The 18,956-nt window shown below is 45.5% G+C and overlaps 1 protein-coding gene across 2 annotated transcripts in view; it reads right to left on the bottom strand.

Annotated features, from left to right (window-relative positions):
• The window catches only part of plod2 (procollagen-lysine,2-oxoglutarate 5-dioxygenase 2), a 134,418-nt gene extending 129,210 nt beyond the window's left edge, over nucleotides 1–5,208 (bottom strand). For both annotated transcript variants that reach the window (XM_033031893.1, XM_033031894.1), the window contains exon 1: nucleotides 4,885–5,208. In XM_033031893.1, the coding sequence (XP_032887784.1) occupies nucleotides 4,885–4,981 (97 nt within the window). In that variant the 5' untranslated portion in view covers nucleotides 4,982–5,208. The remainder of the gene's footprint in view (nucleotides 1–4,884) is intronic.
• Between the last annotated feature and the right edge of the window lie 13,748 nt (nucleotides 5,209–18,956).

The raw sequence follows: 18,956 nt of genomic DNA, 5'->3' as shown, positions 1-18,956 counted from the left end.
CAATTTGCCAGGGATTTTCCTCTCCAGCCAGTTGTGTGCTTTGGGTTATCCTGAGAACGTGCCAGATCCTTTATAACTGCTTGGATACGCTTATTGTTTCAGTCTGAAGGAGCTGTCAGATGAATAATTTATCAAGAATGGCGTCTCTGTCTTTACATCAACACCAACTTCTTTAGGAAATGCAGTAACTACATGGAATCACTATTGTATAGTGAATGCTTTGCTTCCTTTGCAAAATGAATGTGTTTTTGTTTCCACTCTTCAATTAGTGTATCCACTGACACAAGAAATGCTATCTGATATCACAGTCTGCAATTTCCAATGCTCTCAATTGCCACAGAAAGGATTGCTATCATTATGATCACTGGACCCTGCTACTCCCTTACAGTTGGAATTGGTGAATCAATGTATTCTTTTTGAAGTAGCATCACTTTACCACAACAACACTTAGCCAAAGGCAACTTGAAGTCTTACTTGAAAAAGTTAGGCACAAATTCACAACTTCCCTCTGTCCTCTAGGCTGTTCACAATCAAGGTCTACTAGCTAGTCAAAAGAGACACTCTGAACTCTGAAACCATATTTGGCATCAGTGAGGCAACATTTAACTCTTAATATTGAAGTAAATACTGTATACGCAGTTCAAGATTATTTAAAAAATTTCTTCATATTTGCCTTAGTCAGATTATTGAAAATCCACTCGCAACTCTCTTACCAAACAATGTGCACTAATGCTTTGCATCTGCTGAATAAAGCAAACCTCACTTACCTCACTTTTTGCTCTCATGTCCTGATTCCCATTTATGTACTGGGAATGATTATTGAAATAAAACTTCACACATCAAACAAGTTTGCCAGGAAAATAATCTGGATTGCATTCACTTGTTCCTTTTGAGTAAACTGCTTAAATCCAGTGTATATTTATGTACTACCTCTAAAATAAATTGCAGACTGAATGTATCTTTCAAAAAGAAGATTGGAATCTGGTCTTGCATACAAAGCACAAGTATTTGTTTCCTGTCTTCATGCCTTTACACTGATGTCATCTTGCTGACCTAACATCCCTATCCATAGATAGACACAAAAAGCTGGAGTAACTCAGCGGGACAGGCAACATCTCTGGAGAGAAGGAATGGGTGACGTTTTGGGTCGAGATTCTTCTTCCATACCCTGATCTAGCCACATCTGGCTGAACTCACATTCATATCCTACAAATCACTGGAGTCCAAAAATGGAGACTAAATTTGTACAGATTTGGACTGCAGAAAATGAAAAGGAAGTTACTTTTGCCCACAAAGTTAGGACTTTTCATAAAAGCCCATCTATTCATTTCAGTGACTTACACAGAAATAAAAACAGAATTCAGAAATATGCAGCTGGTCAGGCAGTAACTGTGGAGAGAGAATCAGGGAATCTTTCAGCATGATGAAAGAGATCAGAAGTTGGAAAAGTTGAAAGTTGCAAGAGGGAGGTGGAGAGAATGCCTGTGAGATTGACTTGGGGGCAATGGGAAACCGAGAGACAACACATACTAGAATAAAAGAGAATGCTGGCAATACAAACAGCCATGATAAACAAAATCCCTATATTTATCATGTCAGGCCCCATAAAACGTTGTACATTTCAATGAGATCACCATTAATTCGAAACTTAGGACAGTCTAGACTCAGTGTGCTTAATCTCTCACTATACACCTGCTTCCAGAAATCAACCTAGTCATAAAGTTATATAGCAAGGGAGCAGGCCCTTCAGCCCAAGGCTTCCATGACAACCAAAGTGTCTTCCTGAGACAGTCCCATTTGCCTTCATTTTGTTTATACCCCTTTAAATCTATCCTATCCAAGTACTGTCCAAATATATTTTAGGCACTGTAAACATATCCAGCTCTACCACTTCCTCGGCTCATTCTGGTGAACTTAGACTGAGATAGAACCAATTTCTATACGCTGGGTGACCAGATCTGGATACATTATTCCAGGTAAGATCTCATGAGGACCGTACATAAATGGAACAAGGCCATTATATTCAAATCTTCTTGGTATAAAGGATAACAGATGCTTTCTCTTCATTGCTTACTGTACCAGCAGGTTAACTGTGAAAGATTCAGCTACCAACGCAACAAAATCAGAAATGATTCTTTACCACCATATCATTTTGCAATAACTTCTTCGATTTATACTTGTGAGAAATGGACATTTCACAAGCTTATCGATCACAGGCAAAACTCTTCTGTGAAGTCACAGCCATTACAGACAAGGCAAAGGTTGCCATCATGGGTTCCCAATGCTCAGTCATCCCACCAATCTGGGCTTATTATACACGCGGGCGCTGGCATTATTCAAAGTCCAAAGTCCAGTCAGGCCGCTTGCTCGATGTACTGGACCAGTTCCCATGAACCAACATCCCTCTCCTCTCCTGGCCATCTTGGTGTCCCAGGGGTGCCTCCTGCAGCCGACCTTGAAGGCGCTGGAAGCATTACACCAGTTCACTCTCCTACCAGCCCTAGCTTCACATGTCCAATGGCTCCAGCTCCCTCCCGGCTGTCCGCCGAGCATTTGGGCGGGATACCGACGAACCTCCAGCTGGCACCTCAGGAAGGCCTCCACCGAGCAGCACCAAGAGAAGGATTCAATACATAGGTTGTGTGTGAAGGAAGATAATGGTCTGGTATCCTTAAAGCCCATCATGGCACCTTTACTGTCCCCTTAGCATCTTACCTAGTAATACATCAACTTCCTACCAACCACGCTGCTCATCATTATCCCCTTCTTCAGCTTTCAGTTAATCACATTTGCAGAATTAGTCCACAACCAAACTCCGTTAAAAGGGCAAAATAACTCAAAACTGTTTTCTCTTTCTACAGATGCTGGCTGACCAGCTGACTATTTACCTACTGTGCGTCCTTAAAGTTCCCAAATTAAACAATATAATACAGAATAGTCATTGCTCTAAGGCACTCAAGAACAAATTCCCAAAGTACTTAGAAAAGTAGTATTCCCACTTACAATAATGCTGTATTATTTAATGCGGATCAAAAGCAGCATGTATTTTTGAACACATCATTTTGCACAAGTCTCCTCACTCTATGGAATATGTCAGGAAAACGATTAAAGGCTCTTTTTGCATTAAATAGATTTGACCACCTTCCGATGACATACATCAAAGGTTTATATGAATCGAAGTTTGCCATCTCTCCTTGCTGGCTGGGATAGACACATTTCCTACCATTTGACATTCTGAGTAGCAAAACAATTTCTGTATGACTTAATAGGAAGAATATTATGACACGTGGCTTTAGACTTGATTTAAAGACAAATCAGATGATAATACAACCCAGATGAGAAATCAGGGAACAAGGAAATGCAGATGCTGGTTTACATAAAAAGGCACAGTGTTGTAGTAACTCAGCTGGTCAGGAGGCATTTCTGGCAAACATGGAGAGGTGACCTGTTGAGTTACTGCAGCACTTCAGACTGAAGAAGGGTCCCGACCCGAAACATCATCCATCCAAGTTCTCCAGAGATGCTGCCTGACTCGCTGAGACCCAGCATTTTGTGTCTTTCTCTATATTTTGTCCTTTGCTATACCTATTGTACTTGAGTTTACTTGTTACTCCAGCACTGGGTGTCCAGGTGAGGAATTTTCACGTTTAGGTATTTAGAACCAAACTGAATAGATACAGATCTGAGAGTACAAATTCATTGAAAATATTTAAGAAGTTTTTGTTCCTGCAAATGTAAACTGAAAACTTCACTGGCAAATGCAGAGAAGTGTAAATACTATCATGGAGAGTACACAAACAGGGAGCATTTGGAAAGCATTCAAGACATTTAGCTGCTGAATTACGTGCCACTTTACATGCAGACGAGCCAGCTGATTGTCGATTTCCAAAAATAAATCTGGACAATTTCTGAAGTAGACAATTTCGTCTTGTAAAGACAACATCGGACGATCAATACAGCAGACTCCGCTTCTGACCACGATAAATTAGCTTGCAACTTCAGAGAACAGGGACCTTTTGTCTCAGGTGGAGTGAGGTGCAAACTACCAGCAAACAGACCCCTTCTTTCTTCCATGTAAATATAGTGTTGGAAACTACGGTTTCTCGCTTTAGGAGATTGTTTATCCGGTTGGTAGAAACAAACACAGATTTAAATCGTTCGGGGAGGTTACCCAACTAGTCTTCAATACCACCTAGCGAATATATATATTTTAAGGCTTCATGCAGATAGCAGGAAAATAAATCTGAGATTAAAGTTTTATCTCACCAATTATATGACGTTTTTTTGAAAATTAGATATCAACAATATAAAACTTGGTCTACAAATTACAATATTAAAATTCAAGCCAGCTTCATGATTTAAATATAAATCCACGGGAAATCAACGGCATTACCAATTTATAAAAATCTAACCTGGTTTTCAAGTTGATTCTAGGATGGGAAAAGTTGATTCTGGGATGGGAAAAGTTGATTCTAGGATGGGAAAAGTTGATTCTGGGATGGGAAAAGTTGATTCTGGGATGGGAAAAGTTAATTCTGGGATGGGAAAAGTTGATTCTGGGATGGGAAAAGTTGATTCTGGGATGGGAAAAGTTGATTCTAGGCTGGGAAAAGTTGATTCTGGGATGGGAAAAGTTGATTCTGGGCTGGGAAAAGTTGATTCTGGGATGGGAAAAGTTGATTCTGGGCTGGGAAAAGTTGATTCTGGGATGGGAACAGTTGATTCTGGGCTGGGAAAAGTTGATTCTGGGATGGGAAAAGTTGATTCTACTATTTCTAGGATGGGAAATTTATTCCAGGAGGGTATTCTAAGAAACTTTTTTTTTGGTGCACCAAGTCATTACTTTTAAAAAAGAACAATAGACGAGTATTTAAGGTTGCTCACCTTTAGGGATGCTCGGCTGCTCTGAAGCCGCGGAGTTTGCGAGAAACAGGGCTAGGAGAAGCCGGAGAGGGTGCAAGCGGCGCCCGAGGCGGTGCATGGTTCTCGCCGGCAAGTCGACCGCTTGACTGAGGGAAGGAGGGACAAGGCAGCCGCCCCAGGGCGCGCTCTCGCGAGAGCCGCGGGCACGAGCGCCCCCAAGTTCACTCCAGGCAGCAGGGAAAAACTTTGCAACTTTCTGCTCAGCTCAGGGTGTGCGGGCTGAATGCTCACTCTGCCAGGCTGCAACCTTGCAGACAACTCCCTCGTCCGGCTGCTTCACGCCGAGTTGCCGGTTTAGACTGCTAGTCCCACCTATCTACACTGTCAGTCAGACTGAGCCCCAATCATCTTTCCTAAACTTTTAACAGAGGCAAAACAAAATTAATTGCTGGAGGAACTCAATGGCCAGGCAGCATCAGTGGAGTCAAGTCCGAGTTTATTGTCGTATGCAAAAATACAATGAAGTATTTTGTCTATCAAATTCCCTCCTGAGATAAATAAAGTCCTATTGTATCGCAGGTACAAATAAAATCTTGCTTGCAGCAGCATCGAGGGCACATGGACTACACACAAAAACACATTATACATAAATTACAATACATTCCACAAGACAGTGAAAATGTAGTGCAAAAATACACAATTAGAAAACATGTCTATTCCATTGCTGATGTAGGATTAGACTTGTGCAGGAAGTTTCAAGAACCTGATAGTTGTTGGAAAGTAGCTGTTCTTGAACCTGGTAGGGGAAATGGCGGCGCCCTGGTTGGCCCTGGTTGGCTGCGGCAGCATTGACTCTCGATAGGGATAGCGACAAGTTTTCTACAATCCGGCTTCATAACTTGCAGCGGGCAGGTTGCAAGTTAACGTACGATCATGGGTCATTACTGGAATTACAACAGTTAAGCAGTAGAGACTACGTGGACGTTGAACTTGAGGAACGCCTGCACTGTCTCGGACTGCTGCGTCGGGAGGACCCAGCGGCCTGCAGAGCCGCGGAGACATTCACAAACACTGGCCGCTACAGAAGGACACGGAGGCGGTGCTACAGAAGGACACGGAGGCGGCGCTACAGAAGACGGGGCTGTCGAGGTGGGCTAACGGCGAGGCTAAAGGCTAACCCGTGGAGGACACCGCTCCCATCCGTTCTCCTGTCGAATGTCCGCTCTCTGGAAAATAAAATGGATTATTTACATCTGGATCTCACAACAAAAAGGGAGGTGAGAGACTGCTGCGTTATAGTTCTGACAGAGACATGGCTAAACTCATCTGTACCTGATGCGGCTGTTAGCTTAGGGGGGCTAACAACATTCCGGCTTGACAGGGACACTGTTTTGACTGGTAAATCCCGGGGTGGGGGTGTGTGCACCTACACAAACAACAGCTGGTGTAATAATGCTACCGCTGTTTCCAGCCACTGCTCTTCGGACATAGAGTTTTTGACTGTGAAATGCAGGCCATTCTATCTGCCACGGGAGTTTACTGTGGTTAGCATTACTGCTGTATACACCCCCCCCCGCAGCCAACACTAAGGAGGCTCTGCATATTCTCTACCGTTCCATCAGTGAGCTGCAAAGAAATCATCCAGAGGGCGTTGTCATTGTTGCTGGGGACTTTAACCAGGCCAACATGAAGACTGTCCTCCCTCATTTCCATCAATATGTGGACTTTGCTACACGTGGAGAGAATACGCTGGACCGGGTCTACAGTAACATCAAGCAGGCTTTCAGAGCAGCACCCCGGCCTCACCTCGGCTCCTCTGACCACCTCTCCGTAATGCTCATCCCAGCCTATAAGCCCCTGCTGATCAGAGAGAAACCCACTGTGAAGCAGGTTAGAGTCTGGTCTGAGGGAGCTATAGAAGCACTCCAGGACTGCTTTGAGTGCACGGACTGGGACATGTTCAGGACAGCAGCCACTTACAACCAAAACATCAATGTGGATGAGTATGCCATGTCTGTGTCGGGATACATACAGAAGTGCATGGAGGATGTCACTGTCATCAGGAACATCATAACCCGGGCCAACCACAAACCTTGGATTACTGCAGAGGTGCGTGCCATGCTGAAAGCACGGAATGCGGCTTTTAATCTGGTGATTTGGGGGCTCTGAGAACAGCGAGAGCCAACCTCAACCGTGAAATAAGGAAAGCAAAGCGCGCCCACGGACAGAAAATCCAGGGTTTCTTTCAGGATGATACCAACACCAGGAACATGTGGGAAGGCATCCGGGCCATAACAAACTACAAGGCCCCTCAGATGTCTTGTAAGGATGACACAGACTTTCTCAATGAACTCAATAATTATTTCGGCAGATTTGAGGCACTGAACACCACTACAGTGAGGAAATTAGAGCCTCAACCAGGAGAACAGACACTGTCTTTTGAAACTGCTGAAGTCCGCAGAATCGTGGAGGGCATTGACAAGCGAAAGGCAGCCGGACCGGATAATATACCGGGGCGTCTGCTTAGGGGATGTGCCGACCAGCTGGCCCTGGTTCTGACAGACATTTTTAACACCTCCCTGAACCAGGCCATTGTTCCATCATGTTTCAAGACAGCCACCATCATACCAGTCCACAAAAAGTCCACAATAACCTGCCTGAATGAATACCGCCCTGTAGCACTCACACCAATAATAATGAAGTGCTTTGAGAGGCTTATTAAGCAGCACATGGTCTCTAAACTCCCCTCCAGTTTTGACCCGTTCCAGTTTGCTTATTGCCCGAACCGCTCCACAGAGGATGCTATCCCCTCTGCAGTCCACCTGAGCCTACAACACCTGGAGGAGAAGAACACCCACGTGCGGATGCTGTTTGTTGACTTCAGCTCAGCATTCAATACGATAATCCCCCAGCATCTGGTGAGCAAACTGGCACCCCTAGGATTCAATACCACACTATGCAACTGGATCCTGGATTTCCTTTCTGAAAGACCCCAGTCTGTGCGGGTGGGGAAGAACACCTCCTCGGTCATCACACTGAGTACCGGCTCCCCTCAGGGCTGTGTCCTGAGTCCGCTGCTCTTCACATTGATGACACATGACTGTGTCGCCAGGTCCACTACTAACCATATCATCAAATACGCGGATGACACAACAGTAGTGGGCCTCATCCGCAACAACGACGACCAGGCATACAGAGAGGAGGTGGAGCACCTGGTGAGCTGGTGCAGCAGGAACAACCTTCTCCTAAATGTGGACAAAACCAAGGAGATTGTCGTCGACTTCAGAAAGAAAAATCAGCCAGGTCACACTCCGCTGTGCATCAACAACTTAGCAGTGGAGCAGGTGAAAAACATCAAGTTCCTGGGAGTGCATATAACGGATACCTTAACTTGGACCACAAACATCACATCTCTGGTAAAACGGGCACAGCAGCGTCTGTACTTCCTCCGCAGGATGAGAAGATCACACCTCCACCCTCCCATCCTCACCACATTCTACAGAAGCACCATTAAATCAGTCATGACCAGCTGCATCTCTACGTGGTGCGGCAGCTGTACAGCTGTGGACTGGAAGTGCCTTCAGAGAGTGGTGAGGACAGCAGAAAAAATCATTGGGACTTCTCTTCCTTCCATCATGGACATTGATTACAAACGCTGTCTGACAACAGCTAAGGGCATTACCAGAGCCCCCACACACCCACAATATGGACTGTTTACACTGCTGAACTCTGGGAGGAGGTACCGCAGCATGAAGAGCGGGACAACCAGGTTCTGCAACAGCTTTATCCCCCAGGCCATAAGACTATTGAACTCACAATCAAACCGATGCCATAACTTTCTTATACATTGCCACTTTTAATAACTTTCCTACATATCTATTTTACAGAACTATGCACATGAAGCACTTTTTATGGACACACTAAGCACTTTTACTGATCGCCTGATATAAATGTTATATTCTGCTGCTACTTTGAAGAGTCAATGCAACGAAATTTCGTTCAATGTGCACTGTGTCTATGTGTATATCTGAATGACAATTAAAGTTAATCTATCTATCAAATCTATCTTCAGGCTTTTGTGCCTCCTGCCCAACAGTAGCAGGGAGAAGAAGGCACGACCTGGATGGTGGGGATCCTCATAGAAGCTTTTGATGGTGGGGAGGGCTGTCTGTACCTGTGATGGATCGGGCTTATTGTCCATTGCTTTATTGTCCATTACACCTATCCATTGGAATTGTCATACCAAGCCATGATGCAACCAATCAATATTATTTTTACAGTGCATCTGTAGAAGTTTGTTGGAGTATTTGGTGACACGTTGAATCCCTATTAAACTTATAAGAAAGTAGAGGCCCTGGCACACCTTCTTCATGATTACTTCTATATGCTGGGCTTAGGACAGGTCATCTGAGACATTAACTCCCAGGAATTTGATGTTGCTTACTCTCTTCACCATTGAACTACCACTGAAAACTATCATGTGATTTCCTAACTTCCCCTTTCTGAAGTCAATGATTAGTTTCTTGGCCTTGTTGACATTGAGCACATGGTTTAGTTTAGTTTAGAGATACTGCACGGAAACAAAACAGGCTCTTCGGCCCACCGAGTCCGCACCGACCAGCGATCCCCGCACATTATCACTATCCTACACACCAGGGTCAATTTGCACTTATACCAAGCCAATTAACCTACAAACCTGTACGTCTTTGGAGGTTGGGAGGAAAACGAAGATCTCAGAGTAAACCCATGCAGGTCACGGAGAAAACGTCCAAACTCCATACTGACAGCACCCATAGTCAGGACCGTACCCGGGTCTCCGGCGCTGCAAGCACTGTTAGGCAGCATAAGTGCCACCGGTTGCTCCAGGAGCCTGAAGACTGCAACAACCAGGTTCAGGAATAGCTACTTCCCCTCAGCCGTCAGGCTATTAAACCTGGCTCGGACAAAACTCTGATTATTAGCAACCACTTTCTGTTATTTGCACTACCAGTTTATTTATTCATGTGTGTATATATTTATATCATGGTATATGGACACATTTATCTGTTTTGTAGTAAATGCCTACTATTTTCTGTGTGCTTAAGCAAAGCAAGAATTTCATTGTCCTATACAGGGACACATGACAATAAACTCACTTGAACTTGAACTTGAACTTGCGGTACCACGCAGTCAGATGCACTATCTCTCTCGTGTACTTTGAGGGTAGTTGACATTTTGGGTTGCTACTCTGCATCAGAATGCCTCTTTTAAGAGAAACTTTGCGTTAATCCAGAACTGTTGAGTAACCAAACATCAATAATACACCATACAGACTAGGTGTAAAGAAATGAAAGGTAGGCGCAAAATGCTGGAGTAACTCAGTGGGACAGGCAGCATCTCTGGAGAGAAGGAATGGGTGACGTTTCGGGTCGAGACCCTTCTTCAGACTGATGTCAGGGGAGTGGGCGGGACATAGATAGAATGTAGTCGGGGGCAGTAAGACTGGTGGGAGAACTGGGAAGGGGGAGGGGATGGTGAGAAAGGGAAAGTAAGGGCTATTTGAAGTTTGAGAAGTCAATGTTCATACCGCTGGGGTGTAAGATACCCAAGCGAAATATGAGGTGGTGTTCCTCCAATTTGCCCTGAGCCTCACTCTGACAATGGAGGAGACCCAGGACAGAAAAGTCAGTTTGGGAATGGGAGGGGAGTTAAAGTGCTAAGCAACCAGGAGATAAGGCGGACTGAGCGGAGGTGATCAGCGAAGCGATCGCTGAGCCTGCGGGTGGTCTCGCCGATGTACAGGAGTTGACACCTGGAACACCGGATACAGTAGATGAGGTTGGAGGAGGTGCAAGTGAACCTCTGCCTCAACTGGAAAGACTGTCAATGTCCTTAGATGGAGTTAACGGGGGAGGTAAAGGAACAGGTGTTACATCTCCTGGGGAGGGGGTGGTTTGGTGGGAAGGGACGAGTTGACCAGGGAGTTGCGGAGAGAATGATTTAATGGCAGATCGACTGTCGGAACCTATAGTCCTGGATCGGTCCCAACTGGGGGGTTTGGAACTGGAGCTGGAATCCATGGCGTAAATTTATTTAAAGGCAGGTGCAAATAAATTCCTTGTTCACATGAAGCTCATAGAGTAATGATAGGTACTGCAATAAATGTAATGAAAAATGCAATACAGCAAAATTGTGCAAAGATTGTATTGCAGTTCAAAGTAGTGCAAAAAATATTAGAGTGCAATAATAAAATAACCAAATGAGATAGGGCTAAGTGGGGGTATTGCCAAGAAGGGATTTGGAAAAGGGTGATTGGTTCAGGAGTCTGTAAGCAGTGGGGAAGAAACTGTTCTAAGTGTGGATGTCGGTGGGGCTGTGGCTGTGTTCAAGGTCTTGAGATGGAGGAGGACCCGGAGGAAGAATTCTGGAGCTCTCGCCCAACTCTGGCGACGAGGATTACGCACACCGCTCGCTCCCGAGTATATTCCTTGCAAATCTATGTTTACTCAACAACAAAATGGACGAACTGAAACTCCTGTGCCCAACAAGCAAGGACTTCTCTCGAGCCGCTGCCCTGTGCTTCACCGAGACCTGACTGTGTGAGTCAACCCTGGACAATGCGCTATAACTGGCTGGCTTTCAACTATACAGAGCGGACCGCGAAGCGGATGCAGCGGGGAAATCGAGGCAGTGGAATATGGCTTCCATACTAACCGGGGCTGGTGCAGCGACACATGGCACAATGGGCTAAGTGTTCGGCTGGCGACCGGAAGGTGGCCGGTTCGAATCCCGCTTGGAGTGCATACTGTCGTTGTGTCCTTGGGCAAGACACTTCACCCACCTTTGCCTGTGTGTGAATGTGTGTGAGTGATTGGTGGTGGTCGGAGGGGCCGTAGGTGCAGAATGGCAGCCACGCTTCCGTCAGTCTGCCCCAGGGCAGCTGTGGCTACAGAAGTAGCTTACCACCACCGAGTGTGACTGAGGAGTGAATGAATAATGCGATGTAAAGCGCCTTGAGTATTAGAAAGGCGCTATATAAATCCCATCCATTATTATTATTATTAACTTCTGTTCTCCTAATCTGGAATCTTTTTTTATGTTGCAAACCCTTTTATTCTCCAAGGGAATTTACCTCTTTTATTCTCGCTGGAGTTTACATCCCCCCCCCCCCCCCCCCCCCAAGCCTGCGTACGTAAGGTGCAAATGCAACTCGCTGACCAGGTAATGAGGGTAGAGAGTGACTTCCCGGAATCCATATTCATTGTTTTGGGGGATTTTAACAAGGCTAACCTCAGCTGATAGCTTCCTAAATATACACATCACGTTACCTGCTCCACCAGAGGGGAGAGAACACTCAATCATTGTTATACTACAATCAAGAACGCATATTGCACTGTTCCCTATGTGGCTCTGGGATTCTCTGCTCATTGTTTAGTTCACCTAATTCCGACCTACAGGCATAAATTAAAATCTGCTAAGCCTGTGGTTCGAATAATTATAAAGTGGACAAGTGAGGGCATTGAAAACCGACAGTCCTGCTTTGACTGCACTGATTGGAATGTGTTCTGGGACACAAACCGCGATTAATATACAGACACTGTGACATCATATGTCAGCTTTTGTGAGGACAGTTGCACTCCAACTACGACCTGGATCAGGTTCACCAATGCCAAGCCCTGGTTTACAGCAGAACTCAGACAGCTCCGCCAGTCTAAAGATGAGGCCTACAGGAGCGGAGATGCAGACCTCACCAGGCAGGCCAAGTACAAGCTGAGAAGAGGAATCAGAGCTGCCAAGGAAAGGTACTCTGAGAAGTTGAGGAGCAAGTTCTCAGCTAATGACTCATCTTCAGTGTGGAAGGGCTTGCAAGAAATCACCAGCTTCAAGAGAAAAACCCCCGTTCCTTGGACTATCGTCAGCTGAGCAATGACCTGAACGGGTTCTACTGCAGGTTCGATAAACAGAAACATAACCCCGGTACCCTCTTCCCCACCCACCCCTCCCCAATCACCACTTCACACCCACTTATAGCCTGACTCCAGCCTGCAAAGACTCATCCACTACCTACCCCCTCCTTGCTGCCCAACATCAGTCTGGCCACTTCGCCATTGTTAGAAATTTTCCAACAAAGACTATTACAAAAACGGAGGTAGAAACCAAAGATCCTATAGCGGAGCAAGATAGGCTACTCCTGCGAAATGCAATGGGCTGACGTGTAGTACGCTATGGAGGGGATCATGGGCATTTTTCCACGCCCATTCTAGTAACCTGAGCCTACCTGACCCGACCCGACTCGCAGTGTAATCAATGTTGTGGGGCAACAGTTTGTGTGGGTTAGATTCATAAATCTGTCAGTTCATACTTCTTGTCAACAATAAAATTTGATTCTGGTAATTGTCTTTTTTAATGTTTTTTAAATCATTTCTTTTTAAATGGTTCACAAGCAGTGTTTGAGTTGATTTTGTAGTAACCGGAACCGACCCGACTCGCAGGGTGATTGACATTGCGGGGGAAGTTTTTGTGCGTGATATAGGGTTAGATTCATAATTCTGTTAGTTCATAATTCTGTTAATTCTTGTTAAAGAATAAAATGTTTATAAACACACTTACATGAAAATTATATAAATGTATATAATCATATAACACACACAATTATATTTCTTCTGATCCAATAATGAACTTTATTTCAGACTAGACAAGGGACATTAAATAAGAAACATTGTAAATAAGAAACATTGTAAACCTCCCCGCAACTTCACACACACTAGGCCTTATCCCCCCCTGGCACTCCCTCGCCTGCCCCCTCACTACAATGTCTCCCCCCCCTCATATGCCCCTCTCCCCGCTGCCCCGCACTCCTTCTCCCCGCTGCCCCGCACTCTCCCCGCTGCTCCGGGCCCCGCACTCCTTCTCCCCGCTGCCCCGGGCCCCGCACTCCTTCTCCCCGCTGCCCCGGGCCCCGCACTCCTTCTCCCCGCTGCCCCGGGCCCCACACACCCTCTCCCCGCTGCCCCGGGCCCCGCACTCCTTCTCCCCGCTGCCCCGGGCCCCACACACTCTCTCCCCACTGCCCCGGGCCCCGCACTCCTTCTCCCCGCTGCGGATCCAATCTTTGGCCGGAAGCAAGAGGGCGGAGCAAAATGGCGGAACAAGATGGCGGGGTCAGGTTGCTAAAATGGGTCATAAAATCGCCCATGAATCCGCCCATGAGCGTACTACACGTTTGCGTGAGAGTAACCCATCTTGCTCCGCTATAGGATCTTTGGTAGAAACTGAACGAACTTTATTGTGAGAGAGAGAGTCACACAGAGCCCAAGTGTCTGTGGGAGTCCTCTCTGAGCTAATGCTGAAAACCATCTCTTTGATACATTGATTTAGACAAAAAAGCATCCGGACAAATGGTAATGAACAAGGACACTCAGAATTCAAAGGAAATAACATTTAGCTGTGGAAAGTTACACCGGAGCAAGATTTGCCGTTCTGCAAGTTCTGTGATAGACTCTTAATCTCCGAGACCTGTCAATTACTTGTGCCCTAGGCAGTTTCGGTAAACAATCTTGCGCAGACACAGATAGAATACACAAGGAAATAGTTACATAAATGTTTCCATCAGCCATCACTAACCTGCACCATCCCTGCCTGCTGCAAAGTCTCACTATTGTTCCTCTACCCAAAAAGCCAAGGATTACTGGTCTTAATGACTGCAGGCCTGTCGCACTGACCTCTGTAATCATGAAGACCCTTGAAAGACTTGCAGTTTGCATACCGGGCCAACAGATCAGTGGATGACGCAGTCAACCTAAGCCTGCACTTCATCCTCCAGCATCTAGACTGCCAGGGGACCTATGCAAGGACTTTGTTTGCGGATTTTAGGTTTGCATTCAACACCATTATGCCAGAGCTACTACACTCCAAGTTGACTGTGCCTGAACCCCTCTGTCAGTGGATCACTAACTTCCTGACATAGGAAGCAGCATGTGAGGCTGGGAAAGCACACCTCAGACCCACTGACCCTCAGCACAGGAGCACCGCAAGGCTGCGTACTCTCCCCTCTCCTTTATTCGCTCTACACCAACGGCTGCACCTCCACAGACTCCTCTGTCAAGCTTCTCATGTTTGCGGAAGACACAACCCTGATTGGACTGATCCAGGATGGGGAGGAATCTGCCTACAGACAGGAAATTACACAGCTGGCGTCCTGGGTGCCATCGCAACAACCTGGAGCTCAATGCTCTTAAGACAATGGAATTGATTGTAGACTTTAGGAGAGCTTCCCCACCCCCCACTCACCATCAACAACACCACAGTCACATCTGTGGAATCATTTAAGTTCCTTCGAACCATCATCTCCAGGGACCCAAACTGGGAGACCACCATCGACTCCACAATCAAAAAGGCCCAACATAGGATGTACTTCCTGTGGCAGCTGAGAAAACACAATCTGCCACAGGCAATGATGGTCCAGTTTTATATTGCCATCACAGAGTCTGTCCTCACCTTCTCCATCATGGACTGGTTTGGCTCAGCCATGAAGCATGACATCTGGAGGCTGCAGTGCATCGTTCGATCAGCCAAGAAGGTTGTTGGATGCAGCGAAGAACTGTACACTGCAAGGGCCAGGAAGCAAGTGGAAAAGATCATCTCTGACCCCTCTCACCCTGGCCACAAACTCTTTGAAGCACTTCCCTCTGGGAGGCAACTCCGGACTGTCAAAGCCGCCACTGCCAGACATAAAAACAGCTTTTTTTCCATGAGCAGTAGCTCTACTCAACAACCAAAAGTCTGTAGCCTCCTTGCGCTCTGGTATTTTCTTTCATTCTTCACATGTTTAAATTATAATGTTTTATTCTTAATTGTTGACTGTATATCCTGTTTTTACTTGCGAGCAAAGCACCAAGGCAAATTCCTTGCATGTATACATACTTGGCTAATAAAATCTATTCAATAGGAAAGGTTTACAGGGATATGGGCCAAATGTGGGCAGGTAAGACTTGGATAGATGGGGCAACTTGGTCAGCATGGGAAAGCTGGGCCAAAAGGCCTGTTTCTATGCTGTATGACTCTAAGGCTGAGATATCATTCCATCAGAATTATTTCTATAGCACGTCTATAGAAGTTTGAGAGAATCCTCGTAGTCATGCCAAAGCCTGAGAAAGTGGATACACTGATGCACTTTCTTGATCATCACGTTGAAGATTACAGGTTAGGTTGGTGACACTCTAATGGCTGAACATGGAGTAGTACAGGGGAATGGACACACAATCCTAAGGTGCAGTAATACCAAAGGTTAGGACGGCTGATCCATTATGATCAATTTTAACTGAATGATATCTGCCGTACAGGAAGTTCAGATGCCAGTTACAGATGTTAAGGCATCTCAAGGCTAAGATTTGGAAGTTTAGGGATGAGCTTATTTATTATTTGTTATTTTGGTGTTGAATACTGAGTTGTGGTCAATGGGTAGCACCCTGGCAAAAGTGTTTGTATTGTCAAGGTATTCCAGAGTTGACTGAACCATGTATCACAACATTGTCGCTGTCTCCACGGTGAATCAGAATATCCACAGATAGTGTGGTATTTGAACAACTACAAGTAGATAAATCGGAAAACATCTGGACCTGATGGTATACAAGGTCGTGTTCTCAAAACCTGCGCAGTATGGAAACAAACCCTTCAGCCCGATTTGCCCACACCAACAAAACCTACTGACTGGAGTTTTTGTGAAAATCTTCAACCTCTTATTACTGAGTTGCAAAGTTTGCACCTGTTTTAACAGACCGTCACTAATGCCAGTCGGTGCCCAAAAATAGTAAAGCCTCAATGCCTGAACGTCTACCAACCAGTGGCACTAACATCCGTGGTGATGAAGTGTTGGATATGGCGCATTGCAACTCCTACCAGAAGACAGGCATATCTCTGAAGATCTGTCCTGAACCCAGCACAATGATGCAATCAGAAAGAAGGCTCATCGATACATCTAGTTCCTTCGAAGATTAAGGAGATTTGGTATATTGCGGAATACTCTCTTAAACTACTACAGGTGTATGGTAGAGAGCATGTTCACAAGTTGCATCATGGCTTGGTTTGACAGCTACAACCAGAGAATAAAGGATATTACAAAAAGTGGTGGACATTGCCTGGTCCATCATCAGTACTGATCTCCCGATATCGAAAGGATCTATAGGCGCAGTCTTAATAAAGACAGTCAGCATCTTCAAGGATCCACACCACCCTGGCCACACTCTCATTTCACTCCTGCCATCGGGTATAGGAGTCCGAAAACTGTGATGTCCAGGTTCAGGAACAGCTTCTTCCCAATGTAGGGGTTTTGCGTTTCCCTTTACTCCACTTCGGGCCCAACTGCCCGAGTTATTCTCTCCCTTGTCGGAGGGTCAAACGGCCACCACTCCACTCGAGCGGTTTCCAAGAGAGAGAATACAACAAAAGGGATTCCCCTAGGTTCTAGACCTCGGAATTATGGTGGGATATGATAAAAAGGTTGAATTGACCAGAGTGTGCTGATGAGAGAAAACAGAAACCAAGATGGACTCAAAGCAAGTCTAAAATTTACAGGCTTTATTAAACAATGAGAAATCGAATCTCACCAACACTACATAATACGTGGCTAAACTTATGCTTTAAACTAAGACTATGGACGGAAAACTATCGGGCACGTCGTAAAACTTACTTTACACAATTTTACCCCTCTTTCCCTTTATTTTCTCAACCTCTATCCTATTTCGGGAATTTCACCAGGTCACCGGGATACTCACAGCTAGGTCGATGCAGGCCCACGAGCTGTCCAGCAGAGCAGAAAGAGAGCGAGTTCTGGCTTGACTCCTGCTTTTATACCTGAGCTTCCTTTGAAACCCCCAGGTGGTCCTCTGGATAAAAGGGTTCTTTTGATGATTCCCAGTTTCGATCTGGCATGAACAATAGGCTTCCGATGATAAGGGGTTTGCTGATGTCATGATCCCTCAGCCTGATCGTTATCCCATCGCCTGGATGGGCTCCTATTGTCGCGATGGATGGGTCATCCAAGATGGTGATTGTGCTTGTGCTGGCCTGTTTACCACCGTCTGCTGAGGCTTGGTTCCTTCCTTTGTGTATCCAAGATAATCTCGTTATCTCCGTCTCAGCCTTTCCTGCCCACACCATTCGCCCGAACCTCCAGACTCAGGAACAGTTTTATCCCAAGAGCTATAGCGGCTCTGAACCGGCCCTAATGAGTGCCCCCCCACCCACCCCCTTTGGACAGTCTCCCTCAGATGGTCACGTCAATCAATTCAGCTTGCTTATTTATGTATTGTATTTATTTACCTTTCTTGTATATCAGTGGAGCTGCACACTAAATCTCGTTGCACTGACGTGCAATGACAATAAAAGATATTATTATTATTATTATTATATTATTATTATTATTCGCATAGTTGTGTGATGCCCAAGTCCACAGGCCAGACAGGTTTGAAACTTGAAACTGATTCTTTCTTTGTGGATTGGGGGTTTTTTCCGTTGCAGCCAGCAAATCTGTCTTTTTTAAATATCCATGTCCTTATCCGAGTTCTTCCATTATTTTGGAGGATTTGCCCCAATAACTTACACCAACAACCATCAGGCTATAAGATCATAAGATCATAAGTGATAGGAGCTGAATTAGGCCATTCAGCCCATCAAGTCTACTCCTCCATTCAATCATGGCTGATCTATCTCTCCCTCCTAACCGCATTGTCCTGCCTTCTCACCATAATCTCGGACATCTATACTAATCAAGAATCTATCTATCTCTGAAGGTCCACTGACTTTGCCTCCACAGCCTTCTGTGGCAAAGAATTCCACAGATTCACCGCCCTCTGACTAAAGAAATCCCTCCTCATCTCCTTCCTAAAAGAATCTATACATACTGTAACTAAAGCTCTAATCTTGTTATCTTCCGATATGCGCGGTATTTCTTTTAGCACAAATACGGTATGCGATAGCGGTACGATTTTCCACCAGTTCACTCGCCGTTCTCTTGTGCTGCATGTGCACAAAGTTTCGTTCCGATCGGTGGTCTATTGTAAAAGTTAGCGAGGTTTAAAAATCTTAAAAACCTTGCATGCGCAGTTCGATCTCCT

This window comes from Amblyraja radiata, chromosome 13, assembly GCF_010909765.2.
Source record: "Amblyraja radiata isolate CabotCenter1 chromosome 13, sAmbRad1.1.pri, whole genome shotgun sequence".
Lineage (NCBI taxonomy): Eukaryota > Metazoa > Chordata > Chondrichthyes > Rajiformes > Rajidae > Amblyraja > Amblyraja radiata.
This window is presented reverse-complemented; position numbering and strand designations above follow the sequence as displayed.